At 37.0% G+C, this 18,116-nt stretch overlaps 1 protein-coding gene across 1 annotated transcript; it reads right to left on the bottom strand.

The window, feature by feature from the left end:
- Positions 1–2,649: 2,649 nt before the first annotated feature.
- Positions 2,650–10,047, bottom strand: RAD51AP2 (RAD51 associated protein 2). The gene is given in 3 exon segments (XM_041757018.1): positions 2,650–2,973; positions 6,119–6,199; positions 6,795–10,047. Coding segments are annotated over 3 exon segments (3,489 nt in total). The 3' UTR covers positions 2,650–2,818.
- Between the last annotated feature and the right edge of the window lie 8,069 nt (positions 10,048–18,116).

The following is an 18,116-nucleotide window of genomic DNA, read 5'->3' as shown; positions in this document are numbered from 1 at the left end:
GCGCGATCCTGGAGTCCCGGGATCAAGTCCCGCATCGGACTCCCGGCATTGAGCCCGCTTCTCCCTCTGCCTGTGGCTCTGCCTGTGGCTCTGCCTCTCTCTCCTCACTCTCTCTCTCTCTCTCTCTCTCTCTCTGTGTGTCTATCATAAATAAATCTTTAAAAAAAAAAAAAAGAGCCTCGCCAAGAAGAGACAGCCACAACTTGCCAATAAAAAGCCATTACAGGGCAGCCGGGTGGCTCAGCGGTTTAGCGCCGCCTTCAGCCCAGGGCGTGATCCTGGAGACCAGGGATCAAGTCCCACGTCAGGCTCCCTCATGGAGCTTGCTTCTCCCTCTGCCTGTGTCTCTGCCTCTCTCTGTGTGTGTGTGTGTGTGTGTGTGTGTCTCTCGTGAATAAATAAATAAAATCTTAAGAAAAGCCACTACACTTTGACTTCCCAGTTATCCCTGTGTACTTTTGTTTAAGGTAGCCCCTTCCAACTTCTCTCTTTCCTCTATAAAAGTGTTTCTTGCCTCTGTTCTCCAGACTTGCCTATAATTTTGCCATAGCATGCATGTCTTGAATTGCAATTCTCTGCTATTCCCAAAAAACTCCATTTTGTTAAGTTTCTACACCATTTAATTAAAGAAAGGATGGAAGTATCTATAAAGGCTTCTAAATATTAAAAAGAAGACTGGAAGCACATAATTTTGCCTTTGAGAAATAGATAGGAGAACAAAATTCAATATTGACACACAGCAACAGAGAAAGGGGAGAAGGACCATGGTTTGTCCAGATAAATCTTTTGTGATGAGATCTGCCTTGTATAAAGATAAAAGAAAAAAATCCAAATGGGGCTTATAAAAAGAAGAAAAATGAGATAGATGAGGACTCTTGTAGGAAAAAAGTAACAGAAACATTTTCATAAGACTCCAAGAATAGGCATATTCCTGGAACTAGTCTAATTCATTGTCCAAGAAAATTTTCAAGAAAACGTCAACCACTCTAAATAGTTATTAATCATTGAGTAGTAACTATGTGTCAGAACATTATAATTCATTATTGAGAAGTTACCAAGTATCAGAGCTATTATAAATACATAATGTATATTAGCTCATTTAAACTTCACAATGACCCCTTGAGCTTTTGTTATCCCCTTTTTATTTTTTTAAGATTTTATTTATTTTATTTATTTCACGAGCGGCACAGAGAGAGAGGCAGAGACACAGGCAGAGGGAGAAGCAGGCTCCATACAGGGAGCCTGATGCAGTACTCAATTCTCAGGGCTCAGGGATCATGCCCTCAGCTGAAGGCAGATGCTCAACCACTGAGCCACGGAGATGTCTGTATTATCCCCTTTTTAGATAGGACGACTTGCCCAACGTCATAAACTATTAAGAATTCTAAAGGGGGCCCCTAGGTGACCCAGTAGTTTAAGCATTTGACTTCCGCTCAGGTCAGAATCTCAGGATGGCTCCTTCCTACTCAGCCGAGAATCTGCTTGTTCCTCTGCCTCTTCCTCCACTTATGCTTGCTTTCTTTCTTTCTTTCTTTCTTTCTTTCTTTCTCTCTCTCTCTCTCTCAAGTAAATAAAATCTTTAAAAAAGGAATTCAAAAGGACAAAAGTATTATGAGCTGGTGTAGAAATTCATTCATTAATTCCATATTTTATGGATACTCACAAAGGGCAGGTACTTGTAAGTTCTTGGGATCTATTAGTAGGTGGAGAGAAAACAATCTTGCCTTCAAGGAACTTGCATTCATTATAGCAAGATATTTATGGTGTTTGAGAAGGTGGTGAGTTCTACGGGGGAAAAAAGAAATCAGAGCAAGATATTGAAGTTGGAAAGCATATGGTTGGAGAGTGGTAATTAAAGAATATAGCTGAGCTTGAGATATTTTTAGTGTATTTAGAACCATGGCTTGTAATAAGATAATTTAATCCAGTCACATATGTTTTGTGAATTGATACATTTAGTCTCCCTTCTGTATTGTATGCTTTGATTTTTAATGTTTCCTTGATGCCTCCTTTTTTCCTTACTTTTTGTTAAGTAATCCATTTTATTGTTACTTCTCTGTATAGTGTTTTGAAAAGTATTATTCTACTGATGGCTCCCTTTAAATTATGTATGTTCTCCATTTCTTCACCAATCTCAAGCAGAGAAAATAAGTTCCATAAGGCAGGATCTTATACATATTTTCTTCTATATTCTATCTCTGAGCTTAACACATGGTAGTATTAAGATATAGCTGTTTTTTGAGTGAATAAATTAAGAGTAGGTATTAACTACACAATCCTAATTCTATTCTGGGGCCAAAGATAGACTCTAGGGGGAGAAATAAAAATTATAAAGTGAATGCAGAGAAAAGTAGGAAACAATTCTTCAGGGAGTGCCTCTATCCCAGTCCTGACACTAATTTTGGTCCTTAAAAAACTTACCCATTATCTTTGCACCTCATTTTTCACTTGAAAAATAAGGGAAGTGGATTAAAGCAATGCTTTGCTACCTTTTTATGAATTACAGATCCTTTTGAGAAAACCTATAAAGGTTATCACTCTTCTCCATAAAAGCATTATACGCGTATATCATGAAAAATAATAAGTTGACATGTTTTATGAGATCATGTAAAGCCTTTAATGTATGTATTGTAATATAATATGAAAACATCAATGAAATATTTTATAACAAGTAAAGGTAATTAGATCATTCACACATACACACAAACCCTCTCCATACTTCATAATAAATAAAGCTCAAAACTCCCAATCTTGGAGAAAGCATTTAACAAAAGTAACAGACAAAAGATTTATAAATTTTGTGAAATGTTTTGAAATATTAAAGTCCAGTGTCTTCTTTTAAGTTCTCAAACATTTATTTCAGATAGGGATGAAGTTGTTTAAGCTTAGCTTTTCTTGACAAACCAATTCTGATTGGTCGACTGCATGTCTTAAGAGGTAGTACTCTTGAAATCCCATGTGAAAAATTACTACCTAAAATACAAGACAATAAAAGTACATGAGGAATAAAAATTACTTGTGGTTTCTAAGCTTAAAAAGTTTTACTTACTTATCATCATCTAGCAACATTTACTGAGTCACTGAGTGCTTTAACTGAATTAGTTTACTTAATCCTTTACTTAATCTCCATTTTTTAAACATGAAAACCTCAGCACAAAAAAAGTTAAGTGACTTACCCACATAAAATAGCAACTAAATAAAATCAGCATTCCAGTCAGGCAGTCTGACTTAACAACAATAACAAAACTAGACAGTTAGCTTGATGTTGTAGCTTTAAAAACCAAATTATTTTACTATTAGAAGCTAAACAGTAAGCTATCCTGTTAATGATTTCATTTGGCTTCTAATAAAGATTATTATAAATAATAGTGTACAAATGTATTTCATCTATTATGAATAAAGGGAGGGCTCTGATTTTGAAATGTTTATTTAACATCATATTATCATACTCAACAAAGTTCAAAACATTTCATGGACAACAATGGGTTGACCAGACACATTGGATTAAATATTCTTGACACAGAAATTCCTCTAATTTTCAGAATGCATTTAAAAAAATAGTGAGGTCCAAATGTAAAGCTAAAAATGTATCAAGCTTTAAGCCAGCTTTAAGGAATTAGTATGAACCTTAATATAATAGCACATTTGAATAAAATGGTGTATTCAACCTAATAATAATTCTAACAAAAGATAAACAGCATAATTTCTACTAAGCTGAACCAATCTGTGTGTTTACCTATGTAAATATTAATGAAATAAAATACAAAGTTTAACTATATATAAATAGGGAGAAAACAACTTACCAGAAAAGTAGCTATAAATCACTTTATGATACTTTTTCAACATTAAAAGGAATAAGTGAATTAGAAAAATAAGAGAAAAAGCATATTACTAATTTTTTCAGTTTTTAAAGAAAAAGGGATTTCCAAATAAAACAATGTTGTTGGATCCTTTCTGATACACTAGATTTGTTCACAAATTAGATAATTTCAGCAATTTATGCTAAGTGGACTTCTTCATTATGAGATTATTATTTCAGAACAAAGCCATGATTAGTCTATTTGATTAATTTTTCAAAGAATAGCTTTCCTCTTTCATGGTCCAATATGACGGATACTTCTGGTAATTTTGCAATGCATAGGAAATCACCAAACCAATTTGTATCAACAACAGGCCTTTGCAAAGCATATGCCCTTAAACAGACACCTAGTTGTGGCTTTGAGGACATGCTTCTTCATCTCCTTGGATTTTCTACCTCTTGTAAATAAGTTGTGATCCCTTTTCTTATTATTGTACACCAGATTGATTCATTGCTTTGTATTACTTAACAATTCTAAACATTCAAGCACACTGCCAGAAATTATTCATCTTAAAAATCAGTGTTATGTTAACTAATTGATCTTAAAATAAGTTTAAAAATCAGTTTTAAAAAGTCATAAAAGAAAAAGAAAGTCATAAAAGGATGCCTGGGTGGCTCAGTGATTGAGCATCTGCCTTCAGCTCAGAGTATAATCTCTGGGTCCTGGGATGAGTCCTATGTGGGGCTCCCTGCATGGAGCCTGCTCCTCCCTCTGCCTGTGTCTCTACCTCTCTTTCTCTCTCCAAGAATAAGTAAATAAAATCTAAAAAAAAAAAACAAAACAAAACAAAACAAAACAAAAAAAAACACAGAGAGAGAAAGGAGAAAGGAGAAAGAAAAAGAACCAGGATGCACTGGAGACATTACTGGTAGACATTTAAATGGAGGCATCATGGTAAGTTTGTAGGTATCAAAAACATTTCAGCACCACTGGGGAACCAGCCCTTTCCCAATCCTTTAAAACCACCTGACATGAGCAGGCATCCACTCCACCCAGGCAGAAATAGTCCATGCTTACTAGCCGCACTCCCCACCATTTCCCAACTTTTCCCTCACAATATGAATTTTCCCAAGTCTCAGGAAAATCACTCCATTTTTTACACACTTTGAAAGCAAATCCAAGATGACTGTCCTAACACAGTACTAAATAATTCTGGCTATTGTATTATTTTTCATATTTCATGATGAGGCTCTTTTCCTAGTGAAGGTACAATAGTTATTATGGGTTCAGATATTCCCAAAAAATATAACATTTCTGTTCCAATTTCTGCACATACTTCAATTTTCCTCATGTAGCCATTTCACTACCACAATTGTGACCATATGACAATATGAGTACGTGATCCCTAATGTTCTTCCTTTCTCTTTCAAAATACATTCCTAAACCCAATCTCTTCCTTTCTGTTTGTCCTAGAAGAAACAACCCATATCCTTTACAGACTTTGCTTGAGTATCATAGAGTGTTGTTCTCTCAATCCTTCCCTTTATTCAGGGGAGAAGAAACTACCTAGGGGCTTTTGGTCTTCCAAGGAATGGGATTAATATTAATTAAGATAAATACATTTTTTTAAAAATCTTTGAAAAATTTTTAAATATCTAAATGATAATAATTTTTTAAGATTTTATTTATTTATTCATGAGAGACACAGAGAGAGAGGCAGAGACATAGGCAGAGAGAGAAGCAGGCTCCCTGAAGGGACCCAGAAGCAGAACTCAATCCCAGGATCCAGGGATCACAACCTGAGCTGAAGGCAGACGCTCAACCACTGAGCTACTCAGGTGCCCCTAAATGATAATAATTTTTAATTACTAAATAAAATATCCATATAGAGAGCCCCATAATATTTAAAGACTAGAGAATATAGATAAATAAATATGTAATTGGGAGTAACATCTCATCAGTGATAATCTATCTTAGATAAATGTCTTTTTTGGTTTTGCCAGTTAATGTTACACACATTACATGTGTATATTAGACACACACAATACCTGTCTTCATCACAAAGTTGCTGCAATGCATCACTGCAAATATTGAAACAGTTTTGTAGAGCACGCTCCCCAGGAATATTCTAAATGGCATTTTAATTTTTAGCTGATTTTTAACTATCAGAATTTGCATCGGTAACCTATTAATGGTTACAGAAGTGCTACATCTTTGTATTTATATTCTAGCAAGCTGAGTATACTCTCCTCATGCTAAAAATACAAAATGCAATAATCATCTCAGAAGGTATTCTAGAAAATAACCAAAAATCTTACCTCCCTTCAGCAAATAATTAAATTTTTCCTCAAGTTCATCGGAGAAAAAAGCAGACCTTTTAGGTGAAGGTTTCTCGCAGTCTGAAAATAAAAATCAATACGTTACAGCAAAACGCAACTTTTACATAAAATGTTAACACCATCAACAAATTACTGTCTCAAAAATGTTTCCTCCTATTGGCTTCTCATATTGAGATGCATGAAGCAGGAATCACCAAGGCTCCTTTTAAAAATTTCATCACTTGTGACCTTCTACTTCAGGATATTATTTAATGTTTGAACAGCCTTTCATAGGAAAATAATGTGCATCAGTAAATATTGTCTTACTCTTTACTCCTCGCTCCTTTGTTCACAAAATTATATTATTGGCCTATCAATAGGCCAATAGAAACAAAAGCAGCAATTCTATTTGTTCAATAGAAACAAAAGCAGCAATTTTTTTATCATGAGAAAAAAAAACATTTTATTTTATTTAAAGACTTTATTCACTTATTCATGAGAGACACACAGAGAGAGGCAGAGACACAGGCAGAGGGAGAAGCAGGCTCCTTGCAGGGAGTCCTATGTGGGACTCGAACCCAGGACCCCAGGACCGTGCCCTGAGCCAAAGGCAGATGCTCAACCACTGAGCCACCCAGGAGTCCCAAGAAAAAAACATTTAAAACTAATTTCATACCTTCCTTGGAAATGGGATAAAGCAATTCTTCGTCCAATGTTCTTGGACGGCTGTATTCATTCGGAACTTCCTGTTCTCCATGATCCGGTGCTCTTTCCCATTTAAATGAACTTTGGTGTCTCTTAGGAGTATTAGGACATGTTATACTATCACAGAGCAAAGAAGACTCACATATTTTGTTGACTGTAACCGTTGGCAAATCTTTTTTTATCTCCACTTTTACCTCCTTAATATCGTTATTTTCTCTAAAGTAAATCTCTTGCCCATTGTGTGTTCCTACAGCGCTTAGATTTTTGCTTTCCTGACTGATTTCATGAAACATATGAAGTTCTGCAAGTACTAAATCAAATTTACTCTTCATCTCAAAATCGTTTGCTATTGTCAGAGCTTCTGTTGATAAACACTCAGCATTTAAGTCCTGAAAACATTCATTGTTCCCTAGACTCAAATCAGTTTCAAATTGATGAATAACACATTCTGAAGAGTCATTCTTTGGATGAAAGTGCTTTGAATTAGCTAACTCACTTTCTTGCAAAACACCCTCATCTTCATTTCTATCAGCTTCATTATTTTGATGAACATATTTAGTTTCTTCCGCATTCACCTTTTTACTCATTAGTGAAACTGGTTGCACAGAAAACGTGCCATCCATTGAGTAAAAATTATTTTTCTCTTCCTTTTCTACCTTAGTGTCTTTGTTAACTTCAACACTGTTTGTTAAACTTTGTGCCGTTTCATTTGCTTCTGCCTTCAAAATTGAGTCATGTTTTTTTTCTTTGGTTTCACTTTGCAAGCTCCCAAAATTTAGCAATTCAATTACACTCCTAGGATTGGTTTGTTCACTATGTTTTACGTTGTGGTTTGTTGGTATGGCCTGTTGCCTAGTGTTGAAGAAATCTTCAAATAGGCACTTAAAATTAAAGTTACTTATCTTATTACGCTCCAGTTTTCTTTCAATATCTAAGTTTTGATTGTACATATTTATTTTATAAAATTTTTCATTAGTATATCTGTGGCTGTTCCGTTTAAATATAGAACTAGACTTAAGTGTTTCAACAGTATTAGGACTACGGTGAGCCCAATTTTCATCATTTGTGAAATGTTCAGGACAATTCATAGTCTCATAAATTTCTTTTGTCAAAGAAATTTCATCCCCGTCATCAAAATCCATTGAAAGAGGAATTTTTTTGTATGTTTCAAAAGTTGGAAAAGGTTTGTTTTTAGTTGTCAGACTGAAAGAATTTATGGTTTTTTTCTTACATTCTTCAAAAATTTGATCACTTTTAAATAACTTTCTTTTTTCTAATATAGGTTTCATATCTCCTAATTGTCTTGAAAAAGTTGAAATCCTTCCTAGATTTACAGTATGATTTTCCTCTAGAATATTTTTTGAATAATGCAAAGGCATTATCGACTTGGCAATGCATTTCTCCTCTAATTTAGAACCATTTTCAATTCTTTTTAAAGAGTCAAAGCTATTAAGCAAAGAAGCTATGTTGGTTTTCAATATACTATTTAGAGGTTTTGAGACACTGGTTTGCAAATGTATGCTTAACATATTCTTTCTATTGACATTCATAATCTTAGTTATTAGATTTTGAAGACTAATTTGTTTCTTATCTTTGAAAATTTCATACCAGGTTAAAATATTGTCACCTTTTCGATTTCCTGAAATATTTTCACGCAAATAAAAAATTGCCATAATGAGACTCTCAAAAATATTGCCTAAATGAGAGCCTTCTTGTGCCGTATAATATCTTAACTCTACCATATTATTATTTTCTCCTTCACCCTTTGACCCGAAAAAAATCATTAAAGCATTTTGGCTACCAAGTGTTCCAATCATGAGAGGCTTTAATTGTTTTTCATGTGTATTTATGGCTTCTGCGTGGTGATAACCTTCTTTGCTTAAAAGATCTATTTCTAATAATTGTAGAAAATTCGATTTTTCTCCAGTTTTTTTAACATTTTCACTTTGAGTCTTGTAAGTTTCTATAATCAGACAACCTTCCCTCTTTTCCAAAATGTGTTTAACGTCATAGTCCCGGCTCTGAGATTTCTCTAATCTGGTAAACATGTCAATGTCCAAGCATGTTTCTGCTTCTTTCGAGTTTGCATTCCCTAGTATCCTAGTGATACTCTTTTCGGAGCCTGTTACATCAGATTTGACGCTACTGTGGTTATAGTAGTTGAAACTGATCAAGTCTTCTTTTCTCACACAAATATTTTGGTTGCTGAGTGACTGGTGGTTACTTTCATAGCATGCAGAAAAAATATTTTCTCCCTCGGCATCCGCAATGTTTTTACCATCCTGTAACTTTTGCTTCTTAACATCAGGTCTATTTTGGGACCAGTAAATGTTTGTGAAATCCCTAACATATGCCTCGTTTTTGTCATTCTCTTTCTTTGCAATTCCCTTTAAATAGACAGAGGACATTTTGCTATTTAAATCCGTTGGAAACTCAGGGATACTTATTGTGCTGCGATCTCTAAAATAGCTGGGTCTGGCAATTTCCATGCTGGGCTGGTTTGGAGATTTCGATCCATGTAACGTAGACGCCGAAACGTTATTTTCTTTCCTATTTGCTGGCGTAACAGTGTCGGCTCTACGCCTGCTCTTCGTGTCAGGACACGCTGACTTGATTTCCCTGCAGAAGGTGATACCCAAGAATAGGTTTTCTGCCTGTTTTACATAACCGCGGCCTTCCTGGACCCCGCCTCGCCCTCGGACTGAGAACTGTCCTCCAGCCGCGTTCTCCGCGCCTCCAGGGACACGGCGCGCGGCGGCGGCGGCGGCGGACGGAGGCGGCCCGCCCTGGGCCTCGGGGCCGCGCACCCCGGCAGCCTCGCGGCCTCCGGGAGCCCCCACGCCCCGGTCTGGACTTGCTGAGGGCAGAGGCCGCACGCGGCTGCTCATCTCACACTCGCCGCCCTGGCACCGCGGCAGGTTACACACGTGCGCCCCACTGACTGGGCTCCCCGCACGCGCGTCCGTGGGGCGACCCAGGAGCACGGCAGCTGAGACAAGGGGCGCCCTGAAGGCTCCGGGCGGCGACGGCCGCACTTTTTCCGCCTCAGACAAGCGAGGTGCCGAAGGGAGCCTCCACTCCACCTCAGAGGCACTGCCCGGCCCCTCTAGACGGGGCCGCTTCCTACTGGGGGGTGGGGCATCATCAGGGTCCCCGGGAGGCGCTACCGGGGAAACAGCCTCCCCGAGCGGGGCGCCCCGCGCCGCGCAGCGCGACAGCGACATGACGGCGGGCGGAGGCCCTCTGCCCCGCGTTCTGGTGGGGGCTGGGCTTTCAGCGGGTTCCGGGCGGCTCCACCTCAGCCCCGCCCCCGCCCCGGTCCCGCCCCCGACACGCCCCTCGAGGCTGACTTCGGCCCCGGCCTCAGGGAAAGCCCCGCCCCCGACACGCCCCCGACACGCCCCCAGCCCTCCGGCGCCGCCCCCTCGCTTCCTTAAATCCGCGAGCTCGCGTCGCTTCTCCCTCAAAGCCCGGAGCCGCCCGGAGCCTCCCGAGCCGTTACGGCGTTTATTTTTAGCGCCTCTTGCCGGTGCCGGGACTATAGCTGCTCAAAAAATATTTTCTTCCCTCTGGTAGAATTAAGGGGGAAAAGTCAGAATCTCTACGTTAGAGAACGCAGACGACTTTGTTTTTAAAATTCTAAGATTCTGTTCTCCTCAGAAGCGGCTTCGCCACAGTTGATCTGGAGCGTCTTCTCCAGAAAAGAAAAACAAAAAAACAAAAAACTGTGTGGTTTTTGGGAGCCCCGGACCAAATTACTCTGTGTCTGGAAAAACTGTTAAAAATGCTCTTACTCATCCCGGTGGCATTTGAAATCAGATTTCCACCTCACTAAATTAAGTGCGTTTAGGGGCAAGAAGGCATTGGTTTCTAACTATCTGAATATTTTGGGGGGGGGGGTGGGAAGTGTGGAAATAATTATCCAGATAATTATTAATAGCTCCAAAACTGAGGAAAAATCGTTTTCATGTGTGCTGTGGGGTTTCCGTCCCCAATATTGTGGAGAAAATAACTTAAAGATAAAAAGTGTATGTTTCAACTATTCCAGGTTTTATTTTTTTAAGATTTTATTTATTTATTCACGAGAGACAGAGGGAGAGAGAGAGAGAGAGAAAAGCAGAGACACAAGCAGGCTCGACGCAGGGAGCCCGACGCGGGACTCGATCCCGGGTCTCCAGGGTCAGGCCCTGGGCTGAAGGCGGCGCTAAACCGCTGAGCCACCCGGGCTGCCCCTATTCCAGGTTTTTAATCATAAATAATGATACAGTTCCGACTCCTACCTAATAAATTGTGTGGATATTATTTTTCTCTTTTTTTTTTTCCTGCCTTGGGAATAATTTGTTATTTCAAGTCAGTTCTGATTTTTTTTTTCAATTACATAATCCTATAAAAAAGAAAATGGTTTTCAAAATATTATTATTATTATATACATGTTTATTAAGAAACTTGTGATTACTTACTGTTCAATCATCAAAAACCTCACTCCCCCTGATGATTGTTTCAGAGTTGGTCAGGTTTATGTTCTCTGGTAAAAATTCATAAAAACCACAGTAACCTACAAGAGGAATCCTAATTTTAGAACCAAAGGGAGCATATATGGCAAGATAGGACTAGCTTACTACTTTAGGTAATGAGATGTTCATCAGCCTCTTGTCTTGTAAATACTCTTAAATACATTGTGAACTTCCAGTTCTGGCATTTGCTACTATTTTAGCTTGTAAATTCCTCCAGAGAAATATTTGCTTAAATTTGTAGAGAGCCTTGCAGTATAAGCACTTCATCCACACTAACAATGAGAACAGGGCAGTTGTTCAAATTATGCATCAGTGAGTTCTCCAAGCGCTACTTCTATGTATCTCGAATTCCATTCCCTTTTTTTTTTTTAACCTCAGGCTTTCCACAATTCTGCATTCCATACTAATGCAATCTGTTCCATGCTTGTGATCAGCCCATGAGGACCGACTTGCTTATTAATAAGCTAACTGTGCGCTAACATAATATTAGGAACTTGCTTGCTTGCTTGCTTCCTTTTTTTTAAGTAAACTCTGTCCCTAACGTGGGGCTCAAACTTACGGCCCCGAGATCAAGAGTTGCATGCTCTACCAACTGAACCAGGGAGGTACCCCAAGAACAAGCTTCCTATTCAATGCCATAGCTTTGTGATTCTAGATTGATCTGTAATTTGGTGTTTGTTTCCTCGTCTTACTAGTTTTCTAAAAACACACTCTTTTTTAGATCTCCATCACACTATTACTTAAAAACTATGGATTGTTTAAAGACTAATATATATATAGCCTGACTTTAAATATTACCAGTTTTAACATCTTTTAAGTTTAATGGTAGGACCTGATGTTTGATGAGGCAGTTTTTCTCTTATGTCTTTTAAAAAATTACATAAATGATGTATAAATATGCTAAACCTAAAACTTCCAGACTGACAAGATAATATAGTTCTTAAAGACTTGATAAGAACCACTAACACAAAAACTTAAACCAAATACAGGGGTTAGAGAGGAAAATATCATCATTGTTAAAAATATTTAAAACAAGTACGGTAAATAAATAAATAAATAAATAAATAAATAAATCAAATATGGTTGTAACATAAATAACTCATTTACCAAATCACTAAAAAGCACTAGGTGGGAAAATATTTTGGAAAACCATGATGGCATGTATATCCATATGTGCAGTTAACCGTTCAGCAAAGCTTTAATGGTCATTTATAATATAAATATAATCTTAAATGATACAGTGTATGTGCAAATACTTCAAATTATAAATCATCACCTTATTCTCAGTTGTCATTAATAACATCGTTACCTACCCAATTTCCTAACCTAGAAACTCTTCATGTTCTTAACTTTTTCTCTTTTTCACTCTTTCTCCCAAATCCAACCAGAACGTAGACATTAACCAAATCGTGTTAATTTTACATCAAACATAACCCTGAAATTAATTCTCATTCTTTACCCATAGTATCTCAGCTTTATTCTAGGCCTTTATCATGTCTGAGAATACTGTAATAAATTAGTCTTTTTATTCATCTCCCCTCAACTTCTACCCAACACTACCATAAGGCTTTTTGTTTTAAAATATTAATCCTATTATTACTTCTGTAAGAACTTCTTTAGATTCTTTGGTACTTACAGAATAAAATACATGTTCTTCAGCTGGACATACAACATTCTTTATAGTTTATCTCCAAACTGGTTTTTCAGCTTATGTCTACTTCCAAAACACAACTTTCCTGCAGTGCTAAAGTTCTGACCTTTCCTCCAGTACATAAGGCCTTCTCACAATTTCAGCCTTGGCCATATATACTGGTCTATTTGCCTTAAGGGTAGTGGCAGATCTTACTTTGAAATCTTCTAAAGTGATTCCAAAGTTTAGAGCCATCTTGTCTTTTTAGACACTCACAGTTTTATCTGCTCTCCCTTCTTTTTCATTTTAAAATCTTACCTTATTAATGTACTATTACATTTTCTGCATGTTTAGCCAGTCAAAAATAACCTTTTTCTTGAGCCCTCAGTGTTAGAAAACCAAGTGGGAATGTTCAGCTACTTACAACATCCATTTGATGTTCTAATAAATTTTCTGCATCTATTAAAACACTCTTTGCTGCTGAAATAAAAGCAAGAGTCTATTAGTTTTGGAATTCATGCAATCGTAAATAACAGCTCTTTTAAAAAAATAATTGTGAATTCTTTTCAATTAACCTTCCCTCAAGAAATCTTTTTAAGATTTCAAAATGGTAAAATTTCTATCATTTTTTTTCATTATACAAACTTATAATTACTTAGATTGCTTTCCCTTTTTGTATAGTTTTTCTGCTGAGATTAATCACTTTGTTTTGACTGGTTATGCAATAAGTATTTAGTTGGACATTGCAAATTCATAGAACTATCATTTACTTCAACTTTTTAAGGAATTATATATATATATGCATTAAATATGAAATACATTTAATGCGGAAACTATGCTAACCATAACCTAATTTTTTTTATCCTGAAAGAAATATCATGGTGGGTGAATAGGCTTTGGCATCAAATTGTCTATGTGTGAATCTATGCTCCACTTCTACCTATCTGTGTAATGTAAGCAAATTGCTTAACCTTTCTGAAATACAGATTCCTGTAAGTGGGAATTATAAAATAGAACTTATAGGCTGTTGTGTAAATTAAATGAAATACACCATGTAAAGCATTTAGATGACTGTTGCACATGCAAATAGATGTGCATTAAACTTTTTAAAATTACAATAGTTATTTTTAACATCACATTAACAATGTGTTGGGCTAGCTCCTACAGGTTCAAGTGAACTGATTGTCAGCATCTCTTCCCAACCACATATTTTTGATATTTTATGTGGGTACTTTGGAGTAGACCATAAGGAAGTATTTATATCACTGAAATCAGCAAATACTACGAATCAGGGTTTCCTTATTTGTATCTTCCTTTCTAGAAAGCCAGTTGTTAAACAGTTACCAGTGTCATACTGAATCAAATTCTATCTTCCAATACTTTAGCTACATTACTATGTAAATCAGTTCTCACCACAGAATTGCAGCTGTAGCCAGCCAAGTAGTTTTTTATATTTTGTCTGGCTAAGGTCAAGACAGACAATTTGAAAGACTCTATATTCATGACAGCACATATTGTAAAAACCTTATGTAAAAAAACAACCAAAAAACCCATATTAGTTTGTTTTAATCACATCAGATACTTTTTTATGAGTGGAGAATCCAGAATTTGCCACAAACAAAAAGTATCTATTTCAGTATTTTAAGTTTGCTCATACTGCTATGATTTAAAAATGGAAATAGGTTTGGTTCAGGAAAAAATTATGGACCAAAAGAATGTTTCTTTCATCACTATCTAGAGCAGAGAATAGTCACTCCTTGCTATCAATCAATAATCATTGACAGCTGACTAATGGCATAATTTTCAAAGTACTTTCAGTAGATGTTCTCATTACAGGTGATTTAACTCTCCTTTGCTGAACATCTATTATGCCCAAGGAAGTATGCCTTATACTGAAGTAAATACTATTACATAAAATATAACCTTTGCTTCTAAAGAATGTATTCTAGCAAGAAATATGCATATAAAAGAATAATATACATGACCCACTATATAGGCTAATCAGCCTTTCACAACTTTGTCCTCACTACTTTCCAGCCTTTTCTTCACCATGCTGTTGCCCTCTCCAATGCCTCTCACACTCTGCAACACAAAACTGCTTGCAGTTTCAAGCTCATTTTGTTGTTGTTGTTGTTGATGATGATGATGATGATTTCAGAAGACATTTAAAATTATCTATTATGCAGCAGGCACTTCATTAAGTATTAGGTATTGGAAAAGAAGCACAGTCTTTTTTTCAAGGAATTTGCAGCATAGCAGAAGAGACAGACATATAATATGAGTGTATTACAGTATATAATACAGTAAGTGCTGCAGTAGAGGGATACCCAGGCATTGAAGAGAGGGGACCAAACCTAGTCTGAAAGCTTAGGGGAAGTGCCCAGGAAGGAACAGTGCCCCCAAACTGATTCTTGAAGGATACATTCATTCATTCTATTCCTCTGAGCTTATAATTTTCTATAAAACTCCCTTTCCTGGGGTGCCTGGGTGGCTTAGTAGGTTAAGTGTCTGCCTTCAGCTCAGGTCATGATCCCGGGGTCCTGGGATTGAGCACCTTGTAGGGCTCCCTGCTCAGCGGGGAGTCTGCCTCCCTCTCTCCCTCTGCTCCTCTCCACTGCTTGTGCTCTCTGTCTCTAGAAAAAAAAAAAATCTTAAGAAAAAGAACAATAAAAAAATAAAAAATACCTCCCTTTCCTATCCACATAGTTATTTTTTCATACACTTTTCCATAGCATTTCAGACATCTAGTAGCAAGAAGATCAGGACCAGGATCCTGTCTTCCAAGGCAGTGACTCTAGTGGTTACCAAAGTGACCATAAAAAGAAAGAAAAGAAAATACAGTGAGGAAGCTGAATTTACCCCACTTTTGGAGCAATCATCTAAAAAGAAATGGGGAAAGTAATTTTCTTTAGTGCATTTTAAATATTCAGTTTTTTAAAAATTAAGATACAATGGATGAATAAATGTCAAAATGGTAGATGTTTGTGTATTCCAGTAGTTTACAAAACAGGAAAGATTTGATTAGAAGTCTTTGGTGCTTAAATTATTAAAGTGACAATTACTGTGGGAAATATCAATATTATTAAACTGCCGTTTTATTGTATACAAAAAAAAAGAGCTGCTCTCTCCAAAAAAAATCATATAATGGTTAGTTGTATATATACTGTCTTCTCCACTAAATTATTAACTCCTTGACACTTGGAACAGTGTGTATGACCATACATTTACTTTATGTACCTTTGTATTTCTAAAGCATATGGATCTGCCATACAATAGGCAATTTTTTTTTTTTTTTAGTTTTTGGGTTCAATAAACATCAAGTGAGTAATATATAAAATAAGCACGATTAAGAAATAAATATAAGGAATTTCAAGTATCATGAAATCAGTTCTAGACAGGGTAGGCAGGAAGGCATCACAGAGGAGAGACTTGAACTGGGTCTTGAAAAATGGGATTTGGTGGCCTCAGACCAGTGGTTGAACTAGGAAACTAAAATTGACCTAAGGTCCAGAAAAATAGAGCTCTGCTTTCTCACAGACAAAGGAAGTAGAGAAACAGCTTTAGCACTAGACTGAGAGGTAGGAATAAAGATGAATTAATCAGGAAGGGCATTGACCCAAGAGATCTGGCTACAGGAAGAGCTAGCCGGTCAGGACGAAAAACAACTAGTGTCTGGAAGAAAATAAGTGATATTTTTAAAAAACTAAATCTAGGGTTTCCTGGGTGGTTCAGTGGTTGAGCGTCTGCCTTTGGCTCAGGCCATGATCTTGAGGTCCTGGGATCAAGTTCTGCATCAGGCTCACCGCAGGGAGCCTGCTTCTCCCTCTGTCTATATCTCTGCCTCTCTCTGTGTGTCTCTCATGAATAAATAAAATCTTAAAAAAAAAAACCTAACTAAATCTAAATAGAGAGTATAATATACTACCTTCCTTATCCTGAATGTAACATAGCCCTAGAATTTCTCTAATTGTAATGATTGGTTTTGGCACATTCTTCATAACTCAATATAGCATGTTCTGTATGTTAGTGGATCTTCTAAGAACAGAATGGAGAGTTAATGATAGAAAAATGTGACTAAGGCCTTGACTCCCTTGAGCAGTGTTTTGAAGGAGACTTGCAGAAAGAGAGCCCATAATCACAGGAAGTGGGAAGGGAATGTAATGGGGGCATGGGGAGAGATTTTTAGTTGCCCATTGCAGTGTGTTGTCACATGATTCTATTAAAGAACAATCTCATTCCTAATTGTTCAAGGTTTCTCATAGATAACTACAAAAGGTGAGAAAAAAAAAAAGCAGGGCGAGCATAATGCTGAGTTTTGTAATGTTATCTGACACTTATCAAAATGCATAATATTTATTATTTTACCTGGTCCTTAATCATGAATAGAAAGGAAGAAAAGTTGCAAAATGTCACTTGCTTTGTGACTTTGCCTAAAGCCAATCATGCTAATCACACGCTATAGTCAAAATCGTTTTCCAAAAGCTAAATAAAGCCATGATCTCTGGAAACCACTCAGAGGGACTCCAGAGGTGACTTTCCTAAAATATCATCTAATCCAGTCCTTGGACAATAACCTGGAAAAACAGACACGGGATAAGAGCTACTTGGTTACAGTTACAATGCTATCTTTAAGAAATTATTGAAAGATGGCAGTCTTGGAATATAATATGTAGCTAAACAGGGACAGAGCCTCAGTAATCATGATTGGGATGAAGATCTTCTTTCCCATATGTGAAAAACTGAAATGGGAGAGGGAGGAGAAGCAGAAGCACTGTGACCATACATTTCCAAGTTGTGCTAATTAGAATATAAAGGAAAAATAAGTATGTGCATTCTCCAACATAAAATTGATATAATAATCAAAGGATTATAAATAAAATTTTAGTGTAATATGCTGTATGACCATCCAATTTTTGTATCAAAAGAAAATAAAGGGACACCTGGGTGGCTCAGTGGTTGAGCATCTGCCTTTGGCTTGGGGTGTGATCCCGGGTTCTGGGATTGAGCCCCCATCAGGCTCCCCATAGGGAGCCTGCTTCTCCCTCTGCCATGTCTCTGCCTCTCTCTCTCTCTCTCTCTGTGTCTCTCATGAATAAATAAATAAAATATTTAATAAAAGAAAGTATAGAAAGGCACAGAGGTTTTCTTC

The sequence above is a fragment of the Vulpes lagopus genome, chromosome 5, assembly GCF_018345385.1.
Source record: "Vulpes lagopus strain Blue_001 chromosome 5, ASM1834538v1, whole genome shotgun sequence".
NCBI classification, from domain to species: domain Eukaryota; kingdom Metazoa; phylum Chordata; class Mammalia; order Carnivora; family Canidae; genus Vulpes; species Vulpes lagopus.
The sequence above is the reverse complement of the archived record's forward strand: the minus strand, read 5'-3'. Positions and strand labels throughout refer to the sequence as shown.